The sequence below is a fragment of the Myodes glareolus genome, chromosome 20 (assembly GCF_982192425.1).
Source record: "Myodes glareolus chromosome 20, mMyoGla1.1, whole genome shotgun sequence".
Taxonomy (NCBI): domain Eukaryota; kingdom Metazoa; phylum Chordata; class Mammalia; order Rodentia; family Cricetidae; genus Myodes; species Myodes glareolus.
In genome coordinates this window covers 60838066-60851221 of record NC_142045.1, presented here as the reverse complement: position 1 = coordinate 60851221, position 13156 = coordinate 60838066, and the positions used below count along the sequence as shown (strand labels likewise).

The 13156-nt window shown below is 38.5% G+C and overlaps 1 protein-coding gene across 7 annotated transcripts in view; it reads left to right on the top strand.

The window, feature by feature from the left end:
* Window positions 1-13156, top strand: part of Tbl1xr1 (TBL1X/Y related 1) — a 135410-nt gene that overhangs the window by 114730 nt on the left and 7524 nt on the right. For all 7 annotated transcript variants that reach the window (XM_085682286.2, XM_085682287.2, XM_087899638.1 and 4 more), the window contains 5 exons: window positions 54-114; window positions 4454-4575; window positions 4700-4774; window positions 7133-7260; window positions 7852-8017. In XM_085682286.2, coding sequence (XP_085538412.1) covers window positions 54-114; window positions 4454-4575; window positions 4700-4774; window positions 7133-7260; window positions 7852-8017 — 552 coding nt within the window. The remainder of the gene's footprint in view (window positions 1-53; window positions 115-4453; window positions 4576-4699; window positions 4775-7132; window positions 7261-7851; window positions 8018-13156) is intronic.

The following is a 13156-nucleotide window of genomic DNA, read 5'->3' as shown; positions in this document are numbered from 1 at the left end:
TTTGCATTCTTTAACATCAGAGAAAATAAGTTTTCTTTTCCTTTTATTCTCAGACTACCATTATTTGGGATGCACACACCGGTGAAGCCAAGCAGCAGTTCCCTTTCCATTCAGGTAAATCTTGACAATACACAGGGAAGGAAGCTGAAGTCAGCCAGCATTCTTGGTAGCAGTCCAGGGGTGCAGTACAGAAAGCACTGAGCGGTGTGCGTGGGCAGTGCTGTGTAGTTGAGAGGACATTCTTCACTTGGTCAGCTCTCAATCACTTCGCCTTAGGAGCCTCGTTTTCACTGTATATAAATGAGGGTTCTTTTTATGTATATTTACTTATTGATTATTGATTGGTTTTTTTGAGGCACAGTTTCTCTGTAGCTTTGGAACCTGCCCTGGAACTAGCTCCTGTAGACCAGGCTGGCCTTGAACTCCCAGAGATCCGCCTGCCTCTCTCTGCCTCCCAAGTGCTCAGATTAAAGGCGTGCGCATAAATAAGGGTTCTTGATAGTTGTTTATTGTCGGGACAGGAAAAATGGCTGATATGGTGATAAATACAGCTCTTAGAGGTTTGGGTATTACCATCTCATTTTAGATTAATGTGTCTAGGGCAGACGTCCTGTGTTTGCACACTGAAACATGGGCTTCCTCAGCGACTTTTGCAGGCTTCTTCCTGCGTGGTGCAGTCTAGCATGCAGCTCACTGCCGTCAGTTTCTTCATCTTGGAAACCCTGTGCCTGTTCTTACTGACTAGTTTGTTATTTGAGAAGTGAGGGAGGAACAAAATTTTGCTGTATATCCCAGGCTGGCTTCAACCTCACAACACTCTTCTTTCTTCAGCCTCCAGAGTACTGGGTTATAGGTGTGTACCTATTTGTTTCGAATCTTAGTGAATTTTTTGATTTTAGTAGCTGAGTAATGTTGACTTCAGCAATATTGCATGAGGCCAGTCAGAGCAGGAGTTTTACCATTACCTGATAACAGTTGCTGCTTCGAGACTTGTGCTCTGAGGTTCTACACTGTGAGCAAACAAACCAACTGAGAGCAAAATGACTTTTCAGTATGGTCTGAGTAGAGTGGTTTGCAGACATGGTGTTAAGCAACGAACATTCTATCAGCTTACCACACAATATATGTTTACACAGCACCTCCTGTTTACCTGTTCTGCTTCTGTTTCACCCTGGGTTCTAGTCATTGCCTGGGTAGACTGTTCTTCTGTCTCTGGGTAGTCTCATTTTCTCATACTTCCTGGGAGTGATACAAACTTGGAGTTGGGGAGTGTGCATGCTTAGCCACAGTGTAATGAATTCTACCCATTTGAGGTGTTCCTCAGTGTGTCCTCTCAGATTTCCAACCTAAGCTAACTAAGGGGTAGAATTAAGCCTCTGTCCATTTATTCCTGCCTCATGTATGCATGTGCATATGTGAGTTATGAGATCCTGGGCTCAGGGATATAATGCCCTTTAGATAGGAATTAAAACATAAGGGAACAAGAACCTGAGAGGGGCCAGAATGAAGAGGGATGATGGAGGAACTGAAAGTTTTCAAGATAGGAAGTTTATACTTTAACAAAGTTCTGGGGAGAAGTAGCTGATATATAATGAAATGGAAGTATCTGCCTTGCACTTTTTATAAATGTGCCTTTTTTCCATAGGTTTATTCTTTACAAAAATTCTGCAATCATTTGGATTAATAAAAATTAATTAAATTGAAGAGAGAATTTTTCATTTTAACTTTAAAACTGTAGAATAAAAGTATTTGGGAAAATTGCTTAACTTTTCTTAGCTTCGTCTACATGTATAAAATATGACCATAATAATAAATAGACTTTCCCGTGGGTTTGTTTTGGATTAGGAACTTACTCTTCCTTGGCCCGCCTTAGGAATGCTGTTCCCTGGCGTTTCCGGTTGCCTGGATCTGTGGGATCTCAGAGCCAGGCACACTGCAGGCACTTGCATCACATCACTCGGTTTAACATTCCTGACTGATTTCTTAGTTACTAATGTGCACGATTAATAAAAACCCAGAGACAGAAATAGAGTTTAGCCTAAAGGTCAAAAAAAAAAAAATCAAAGCAACCAGCCACTGGCTCTCACCACTACCTCAGCCCAAAATGGCCGTTCTGCCTCCAGAAATTTCAGAATGATTATGTATGAGAGCTATCTCTTCCCATTTTATATTCCTCTCTAGTGCTTGGATTAAAGGTGTTCACCACTAATGCCCAGTTTCTATGGCAACTGGTGAGGCGTGTGTCACCACTGCCTTATCTGTAAAACTGATGAGTATGGCTATTTTATTCTTAGAACTTCAGGCAAGCTTTATTTATTAAAACACAAATGAAATATTACTACATTGTTATCCCCATTTCAGACTGAGGTATAAGTAAGAGCAAGTGGCTGGCTATTTTGCTTTTTTGACCTTCAGGTTGAGCTCCAATTTCTGTCTCTGGGTTTTTGTTAATCATTCTACAATACAGTTTGTTTTTTTTCCCCTGAACCAAAGTATGTCTGTCTTAGTGCAGATTAATATTTGTCGGCCTTCTCTCATGTCTGCAGCCCATTCAGGCTCTCGTAGGTCATATCAGGTATTTACCCTTCTTCGTACTTTTTTTTTGTATAATTATCTATTTTCTAAAATCGTTAAAAATCCCAGCCCCTTCTTCCTACCTTATTTTCTACTTCTTAATCTTAGAATTATTTTCTATAAAAGAAATAAATTTAAATAGCATTTTACAGAATAATATTTCAAGTTAATATTGCAGTGTTTACTGAATCAAGCTTTTGTCAGGAAAATAGTCTATACTTGGATCCAAGACAGGAACTGCAGCAGAAGGAAGTCACTGTAGCAGTATCAGAAAGTGAGACCATTAGGAATAGTGAGGTCACCCGGAGAGGAGCAACTGCAGGAAAGAGACTGCAAAGCAGTGGAAAGTGCTACCAGTTCAGTGGGAATCTGAACTACTGAGAAGAGGATGCCCAGTAACAGCAGGGTCAATGAGAAACCCAGGCTGAGCAAGGGGCAACAGCAGTGTGTCTCCTACTGACCTTGCACTCCTGACCCCCTCTTCTTCTCTGAAACACATGCAGGACTAGGGAGCACAGGAACTGGAGGGTAGCTTGTGAGAGTGAACCTGAGGGGAAACTGAAAAGAACCAGGACTGCTGGCATGCCAGCAATCACATGCTGCTGGCCAGGGTGGACAGTCGCTGGATGGTGCAGCTTCCACCCCCTGGAAGTCATACTTGGCCAAGTGTGAGAATGAAGTAAGAGATGGAATTAGGAAATTTCTGTGAAATGAAAATGGAGAAATATCCTTCACCTTTCTGTTTCTTCTTGTCTCTAAGTGGGGTTGACAGACTAGCAAGGTTCAGAAAGTATCTTTTTCTAGTTTAGCAGACCATCGGAATTGTGCCATAACTGAGGCTAAGTCTAAATGTCCTATTATTTCCCCAGTGAAAACTTCTTCAGCACAGCTGCCTAGTTTGTGAAGACAGTGTTCCCTGTGTGTTCACAATTAAGCCAGTTAAATGCTATACTTGCTTTGATCTGTGAAACTAATAACAGAGCCATTGCGGCTTGCTATAGGGGAAATAAAAGAAATTTGTAATCGTCTCTGAGCTGAAATTAGGCTGCATACTGAATCCTAGTCAATTTTGGGACTTTAGTGATTTTAAATTTAACAGTTTTAAGATTCACTTGATTTTTCTTAGAAAGGAATTTTGCAAGAATTATTTAGAAGAAAATATATTTGCTAATTATCTGCTGTGTCCTTGCTTGGGAAGAACAGTTAACAATGGGAGTGGCTCTGATGCATCATTTCTCTGAGCTATGGTCTGTTGCATTCTTCTGAAAAGCAGCATCTTCTTGGTCCTGGCACCATCTCCAAATACTAAATGACATTTAGAAGTGGGTGTTACCCCAGGGTCACAAGTGACTTTCTTTGCTTAAAACAATAGTGGTAGAACCAAAGCTTCTTTCCATCACACATACACAGGCTTGACTGTATTGTTATACAGATGAGAAGCCAAGACTCAGTGCTCCAGTGCAGTGTGAGTTATTGGGCACCGTTATCATATAGCTGAAAGGTACTGGTATTTTTGATACGTAGATAACTTTATCTTTTTAAATTTTTTCTTTGTATCATAAAAAATGTGAAGTAGGGACTGAGAGATGGCACAGCAGTTGAGAGCATTGGCTGATCTTCCTGAAGACCTGTGTTCAATTCCCAAATATGACAGTTCACAATTGTTTATAACTCTGCTTCTAGGGTGTCCAACATCTTCACACAGACATGCATGCAGGCAAAACACCAGTGCACCTTAAAAATAAAAAAATAAATAGATAAAAAAGTGTAAAAAAAAATATTTGCTGCCTATAACTCTTAATGTCTAGCCATGATTCAGAGCTCTCCTCCTACATGACAATCATGTGCAAATGCAAGCCTAACCTCTGCCCCTTTCCAGCCCCAGCACTGGATGTCGACTGGCAGAGCAACAACACCTTCGCGTCTTGTAGCACAGATATGTGCATTCATGTCTGCAAACTGGGACAAGACAGACCTGTCAAAACATTCCAGGGACACACGGTAAGAAGTCTGTTCCCTGTGTAAAATCGTTATTTTTAGCAAATGATATCTCAGAAACATATTAAATATCAAATAACAACCTGTTCAATAAAATGAAAATATAAATATTTACTACTATTTTTAGAATGAAGTAAACGCTATCAAATGGGACCCAACTGGCAATCTCCTGGCCTCGTGTTCAGATGACATGACCTTGAAGGTAATTCAGGTAGTGGGCGCTTTAGGGTGAAGGTGGTTCACGATGTGTGGCCAGGCATTTTAAAGAGTTTTTTTGTTTGTTTGTTTGTTTGTTTTTTTGGAGTCAAGGTCTCACTAGTGGTGTAGCTCTGGTTGTCCTGAAACTCAGTTATATAGTTATATAGACCAAGCTTATCTTAAACTCAAGAGTCTGCCTTTTGAGTGCTACCATATCTGGCTTAAGACTTTTTTAAATGTCCTTTTGATATGTAAAACCTAAATTAAAGCTTTTTAATTGTTAATTTTTCCCCCTGAAATACTTGTATACTTGAATATAGGAAATTCTATCGAAAGAATGACTGTGTAGGTATATCATGCTGCTGTATTTGTTACTGTTTTTCACTGGTAAGAAGGTATAGGGACATACATTAATCTATGAGAGACTTGGGAAAATCTATATATCATGGCGGCTGGGACTTTGTATTCACTGCTGTCTTCAAAACTGGATACTGAGGAAAGCCATTGTCTTAGTTACTTTCTATTCCTGTGCTAAGACACCATGAAGAAAGCAACTTATAGAAGAGTTTGTTGGGATTTACAGTTTCAGATGGTGAGTCCTTGACCATTATGGCACGGAGCATGGGGGCAGGCAGTTAGGCATGGCACTGGCTTATATCAACAACCATGAGTCCCAGAACTAAATGGGAATGGTGTGGGTTTTTTAAATTAAACAGCCCACCCCTAGTGATACACATCATCCAACAGGGTCACACTTCCTAATCCTTCCCAAATAGTCTCACCAACTGGGGACCATGCATTTAAATATATAAGCTTATAGGGACCGTTCTCACTCAAACACCACAACCAGCCGTGTGATTTCAATCTTGAAGCTCAAGACCTAAGAATCTGGAGTGTCGGGGCCATTGAGTAAGACCCAGGCAGAAGTCCCATATTTTGGCTCAGAAGTGAAGCTAGAGAAGACAGTGGTGGCTTTTTACATAAATACTGCTCGCCCATATAGAGAATTCAGTCTGTTTTGTTCTTTCTTTTTGAGAAAAATGGGCAAATAATACTTAGCCAAATACCTGTTTTCTCCATGACCCAATCAAGTTGAGACAGAGCATTAACCATCAAAGAACACAATGTGATGTGACTAAAAGCGAAACTTAATACCTTTCGTACCACAGGTAGTGAAAACATAATTGTGAGGTAAAGACTAGCTTAGTGCTAATCTCCAGAGTGAATGTTGGTACCTCCTCATGCCACACATGATCTCTTGAAACATTTTATCTTTAGCCTTGCGGTATCATTGACTATAGTGACAACCATTACAAGTAGCATAATCATCAGAGAAAAATCACTTCTTTCACTGTGCACAGCTAAGTGTTCTTTTCCCTCCCTTCATCTTGAGGATCAAATGGAGCACTTGGGTGTACTAAGAAAGCATGCCAGCGCTGGGCTGATCTTTATTTTGAGTCAGACTCTCACTATGTAGGCCATACTGGTCCTAAATTTGAGAGTCTTCACATCTTACCAAGCACTGGGTATGAGCCTATACCACCACAATAGTAATTGTCTGTCTCCAAGTTTTCTTCTCATGCTCATGCAGTAGAACTTATACTATGAAGGAAAGCCAATATCCAGAGAAGCTCATGCCATGAATTGAGCTGCAAGCTAAACAGCCTGTAATTAGATACCTCAGGTTCTAGATTGGATATTTTCTTAACCTTACAAAGACGTTTGGGGCCACAGAGGATTCCAAAGCAGAAATAGAATGGGTAGTGTGTAATGAAGAGTAGGTGATAGGGTGGTAAACTTCAAGAACAGAATTTAGATCAAGACAGTGGCCAGAATAGATAGGAAATGTAAATAGGTTGCAAGGGGTATGTCAGGCTTGCCAGTGCTGTTGAAAAGGCTAAAGAGAAGTATTTATCGAAGCTACGAAGAACTGTGCTGTTCTCTAGCTGTTTACTGCATTTCCAGAGTGTTAATTCCAGTTGTTTTTGGTTGTGTGTATGTGGTTTTGGGACTGAACCCAGGGCCTCACACAGTACTTAACCGCTCACACAAGTGCTCCACCAGAGTTACTATAACCCTTATCCAAGGACTTTCTAAATGTTAAGATTTGTGCGACTTATGGCTTTTCAAAACAATCTTAGGAAAACTGCAGTTAATTCAGCCTTCACGTTTTACAGTTAGGAGTATTTGTGAAGAATTTAATACAAGTTATGGATTAATGTTAAATACATTTCAACTACTTTTAAGTTTGTCTGAAATCGTTCCCTTGATGGTTGATTATATGACTCATTTTGTACTGGAAAGATAATGCTTTTAAATGTATCTGTTATATGGAAAATTACCAATTTTTTTCTCTTGGTAGATTTGGAGTATGAAGCAAGATAACTGTGTCCATGATTTGCAAGCACATAATAAAGAAATTTATACTATTAAATGGAGTCCAACAGGACCAGGGACAAATAATCCAAATGCCAACCTTATGCTAGCAAGGTAATGTGTCTGTTTCACTTTTCCTATTGAGTCAAGAATAAAAATTTTGGGAAAGTATGGCAGAAAACATGGAGTATATCATGAGAGGAATATATTTCAATGGAAACCTTTAAACATGGAATTTTTAGCTTTAGTATTTCAGGCCTTAATGCCATTTTTCTTTTTTCCTTTTTTTATTTTAATCTCTTAAATAAAACCCCATAATTAGGCTTAGCTTGTCCTTGTAATCCAGCACTTAGGCCAGTATGCCTAACATAGTAATTAACTTGGGCTCTGTAGTGAGACATACAGATCATTGGGGCATAGTATAATAATAAAGTTGTTGTATCGGCAGCTTTTTTTTATTCAAGAGAGAGATGAATCCCAAAATACAGTCAGTTTGATATTCAGAACCATGGACCAATAACTAGGACTGTTGGGAATACAGTGACTGGGCAGGAGCTGGGCCTTCAGCTTTTTCTTGTTTATTTTCCAGTTTCTACAATACTTGGATTTTAACAGTATAATCTGCTAGGCAGAATGTGGGAAGCTGGGGACAAGGCCAAGAAAATATTTAGCTACTTATAAAATTATTTTCCCTTTTACTTTCAGTGCATCCTTTGATTCTACAGTTAGGTTATGGGACGTAGACCGAGGGATTTGTATCCATACTTTGACAAAACACCAAGAACCTGTGTACAGTGTGGCTTTCAGTCCTGATGGCAGGTATCTGGCAAGTGGTTCTTTTGACAAATGTGTACACATCTGGAACACACAGGTACGTCCCAGTCATTTACACTGTCAGCCACACTTACTGAGTTAGAAGCATTTACCTACTTACATTTTGGTTATTCCTCATTTGACATCAATTTACTGCTTAGTTTTAAAAGCCTTTTTAAAATCAACAGTGTACTTTTTCAATCAACAGTGATTGAACACTGCATTTTTATGTGCAAATCAGAATTTAGAATTAGATTTCTTGTCTTGTTATTTTATTTTTGAGCAACATAGTGGATATGAAATAAGAAATGTTGTAGTTGACATTTGTTGAGGTTAAAAGACAAGGCTGCATGACTGGACCAGATTTAAACCCTGCTGCCTTCTCAGAGATGGCACTGTAAAGAGTCTCCTCCCAAATAGAAGCCAGTGGGTGAGCTTTTGTGCCCCATACACTGCGTCTTCTGTGTTCCCCAGGTCTTTGTTGGTGTCTGACATACTAATATATTATTGGCAACTCTATTGCTAGATATCCACCATAGTTGATGTCACAAGTTGCCTCTGCCCTCATGCCCTACAGTAACTGTTCTTAGGAGCTTCTTTATCCTTACTGAGTTGCTAATTGCACAAAGCACCATGAGATTTCTGGGTCATACTCAGCAGAGGTCCGACTTCCAGATAGAGCAGGCATTGCAGTGGAGAATCCTTACACACCTGAGGATGTAGGCTGACTTCCCTGAGCATTTTTTAAAAATTCATTTTAATTTTACTTTGAAAATTAGCATTGGAACTAAGGACTTCATTATGATACTTTCTTTATGTTTTGTTCTTGTTGAACTGTTTCCCAGTCCCCTCTCTGACCCTTTCACCCACCCCACAGCCTCCCATTCCATCTTCACATCACATGGGTTTTATTACCTGACCCCCCCCCCATTAAGACCTTTAATCTCTTCTCATAACCCCCTGTTTATGATGTCACTAGATGATAATGAGTATGCCACCCATATAAATAAAACCCAAAATCTAGTATCCCCCATGAAAGGAAACATGTTATATTTATATTTCTGAGTCTGGCATATTTTGCTTAGCAATAATTGCCTTTTCAGCCATTTTCCTATAAAATGTCATGTTTTATTTTTTCCTCTAAGTCTACATAAAATTCCATTCATAAATATGCATTCTTCTCTCTCCATTCATCTGTTGATAAACACCTAGGCTGGTTTCATTCCTTGCTCCTCTTGAGTAGTATAGCAGTGATCATGGCTGTGCATGTGTCTCTGGTGTGCTGAGGAATTCCTACAGGTGTGTACTTACGCCACATCTGCATGTGATCCTGTCTTTGTGCTCTGGTTTCTGTAGGTACTGTACTGGTTTGCACACCTGCCAGCACATTGACCCTTGTCTGCTTCATGAACAGACAGCTTCTGACTAGGGAAGCTGGGAGTTTAAAGTGGTTTCAACTGATGCAAGGATGTTGAAAACTTAGGAAACATTTATTGGCCATGTATATCTCTCTTTTTGTCAGTTGCTTAGTTAGCCGATTCACTAACAGGATGAGTCACTTATTCAGTGCTTCATTTTAAAAAATGTTTTCTTTGTATATTTTTCTATTTGAAGTATAGTTGGCACAAATTTTTTCCCATTTCAGTTTGTACTCTGCTGAATATTTCCTTCGCTGTGCAGAATTATTTCAAGTAATCTCCTCTATCAGTGCTTGGAGTTAATTCCCCTGAAGGGGAGGCTTCTTTTAGATCATGCTCTTTCTTTTTTCAACTGGATCATTGGTTGTTTTGGTTTTTTGAGAGGTCTCACTTTGTGATCAGGCTGATCTTGAACTTGTCTTGCCTCCCCTTCCAAGTGCTGGTATTAGAAGCATGTTCTTGGATTTAAAATAAAAATATTCTATATTGCCAGATGGTGGTGACACACGCCTTTAATACCCATACTCGGGAGGCAGATGCGGGTGGATCTCTGTGAGTTCCAGGCCAGCCTGGTCTACAAGAACTAGTTCCAGCGCAGCCAGGGCTGTTACATAGAGAAAACCTGTCTCAAACAAACCATAAAATCAAAAAAGAAAGAAAAATGTATCACATTGTAATATCTTACTAGATTAATGTTGTGGAAGGACACTTAAAAGAAATCCCACACTAGCTCAGAATTGAGAAATAGATGATTATTTATTTAGGGGTAAACTCACAAATCAGAATCCTCTGCTTGAACGGAGAATAGAAACTGAATCCAGCAACTGGAAAGAGAGTCAATGCATGTTCTACATCGACTTATATATTATAAGAGGCCACACCCCAGTGGGCTGGTAACCACTGGCTGGCTGTAAGACTTCCTACAGCACCTCCCCCTTTTGTTTAAATAAGAGAGTTCTAAGCCTAATACAAAATTATATACAATAAGAAAAAATATATTCAATAATTATCCTATCCTAACTATAGTTTAAGTCTTGTATAAATAAATAACTTGGCCAAGTCATGAGAGTAAAGTAACTACAACTCTCTAGTCTTCAACCCCATTGAAGAGCTGAGAAGGGAAATAATATTACTTGAGTATACAGGAAGTGCAGCCAGGAGCAATCGTGTCTCACTTCAACAGAACCCTAAATTATTTAAATGTTTAAATGCCATATCCTATAGCTCTTTGAAGTGGTTGAAGATTACCTATATATGCAGAATATAATCTCTGTGTATTTAAAGAACCTGATTAGTCTAATTTAAGTATGACAAACATAGATGACTATTATCTATAATTCTTAATACCTATATAACTTAAAGACTAAGACTTCATATTAGAATATTATACAGTAAACAAACATGCAACAAGTGAGGACAGTGACCTCAAACTGCAAACAGTATATAAGTATCTTGATCAGAGGAAGAAATGTACATTGCAGTATGATAGATATAAATCAATATATAAAAAATGTTTTAAGCAGAGGTAAAAGCAAACTTGCATACAATATTCAATGTAATTTAACTTTGTATCAATATACAAGAACCTATACCAATGTAATTACCTGTAAATAATAGCTCACAAATATTTACTCTATTACTCACTATTATTATTATTATTATTAGTGTAAGTTCATACTAATCTTATTATCCCATACAATTTCTTCCTTTTTTTCCCAAAGAGATCCTTGAGCTGACAATTTCCCCCCAACCCCCAACCCTATACCAATTATAATCAACCCCTAAATGATGTCCCTGACCCTGAGGACAAACTTTATTGTGAGAGGGGACTTTGTCTTCTAGAATTACTTCCAGCTGTCATGGGACAATGTTCTTTCTATGGGATCTTGTGAAAGTAAAATGATGGTTAAGTTTCAAGATACTGTCTGGTATAATTGCAAATAGTCTCTGAGTAATTGGTAGGATTTTTCTGAGCTTCCTTCCTATTTGGAGGTCTGGCCAGAACATTGTAAAAAAGAAAAAAAAATGCACCATTTCAGCTACCCAAGTTGAAGCCATTTTGAGCAGCTGGTACTCAAAACAGGTCTTGTAGAAGTGCTATCAGCATCATGACATCATATCAACCAGGTGGAATTGTTGTGAGGCTCCACCTTCTTCATGGAAACTTCGACGATTACTGCAGGAAAATTCATTGTTTATTGTGGAAAACTTAAACATTATTTATATAGATATAAGCAGACATATATTCAATGAAAGGTACGATAGAGACAAAAATAGGAAGAAAAGTAAAATTTTTTCTAAATTCCTTTTTCTTTCCCATATCATGGCTCCTGACACGAGACAGAAACTCTGAATTTTTATTTTAACAACATGCTTGGATTTAGAGAGGGACAGAGCCAGTGGCCAACTCAAAAGCCATCTGTGTATTCATAAATACATACACACACACACACACACACACACACAATGTCTTATCTCTATTCTTTTATTTTTCTTTATAAATATATACCAAACAAATTTTGTTGTTATGAAATACCTGTTTAAAACCACCATTTCAAAATTTTTACTGTTGTGGTCCTAAGAGAGTACTGGTACATGCAGCTCAACTTCTAAAAACTGAACAATGATGCATGCCTGGGAGTGAACATAAATATGAATAATGTGATTAACATAAATCTCCAGATTTACTTTATAAGGATATTTTGCTGTGTTTGTTGTAGATATCTTTCTTACAGTTCTCAAAAGGATTTCAACTAAATTGTTTTTTTGGCACAGCTGAAGAATTTAATGCCTGTCTGCATCAGTCATGAAGAGCTGTCAGCCAATCCCATAGTAAATGTATATTCTGTGTGGTAAAATTGTACATAAATGGTTTGATATACCACATATCTTTTAAAACTTGTGATTTGCACTAACAGTTTCTGGTTTATGATTATAAGAGTTCATTGAGGTCTAAAACAGTGGTTTGGTTCATTTTGTTATTGACATGCAAATGAATCAAACTTTTTCTAATGCTTATATGGACATTATGTTCAAGTATTTTTGCATATCTATGTGTGTGCATGTTTGATTTTGTATACTCAAGAAAGGAAACTCTGGGTTCATGAAGAATCCATACCATTTTGTACTTCGTATCTCCAGTATCCTGAATTCTCAGTTCACTAAACATTTTTGTGATTTGGTAAATGTAATCATATTTATTTAAACATTCAGTTTCATGTTCTGCTCTGCTGTTCTTTTTGTTCATTGGCTACTTAGTCCTTGTGTGCTCTGCGTCTCTTCCATTCTAGGTATTATTGCAGTAGTCTTCCTTTCCACCGGTTTCATGGAGAACTTGCTGTATCGCTCTTTCAAATGAGTGTTCAGATTAGTGTGTGTATGTGTGTTTATGTCACTGGGGTTTCTTTTCTTTTTTCCTACAATGTTTAAGCTTGATTTTGTTAGTGGTCCCTGTTGTGGTCTGTATGGTGTGAGGTCCAGAAAGAAAGTCATCTTTACATGTAGATAGGCAGTTGTCTTGGAGTCATTCACTGTTTCCTATTTTTACTATGTATACCAAATCTGTCAACCATGAACATGGTTGGCTTGCTGCTTGCTCCTTGCCTCATATTCCAGAAGATTGAGCTAGGTCCCTAGGGTTCCCAGGTCAGCACCCTCTACAGTGAGCTGCATCTCTAGCCCCCAGTTCTCTTTTGTGTCCTTGTACATAGCGGAATCCACACACAGGCCTGACTACTCTCTGTGGCAGGTGTCTCTGTTCTTGGCACTTTAGTCTTCAG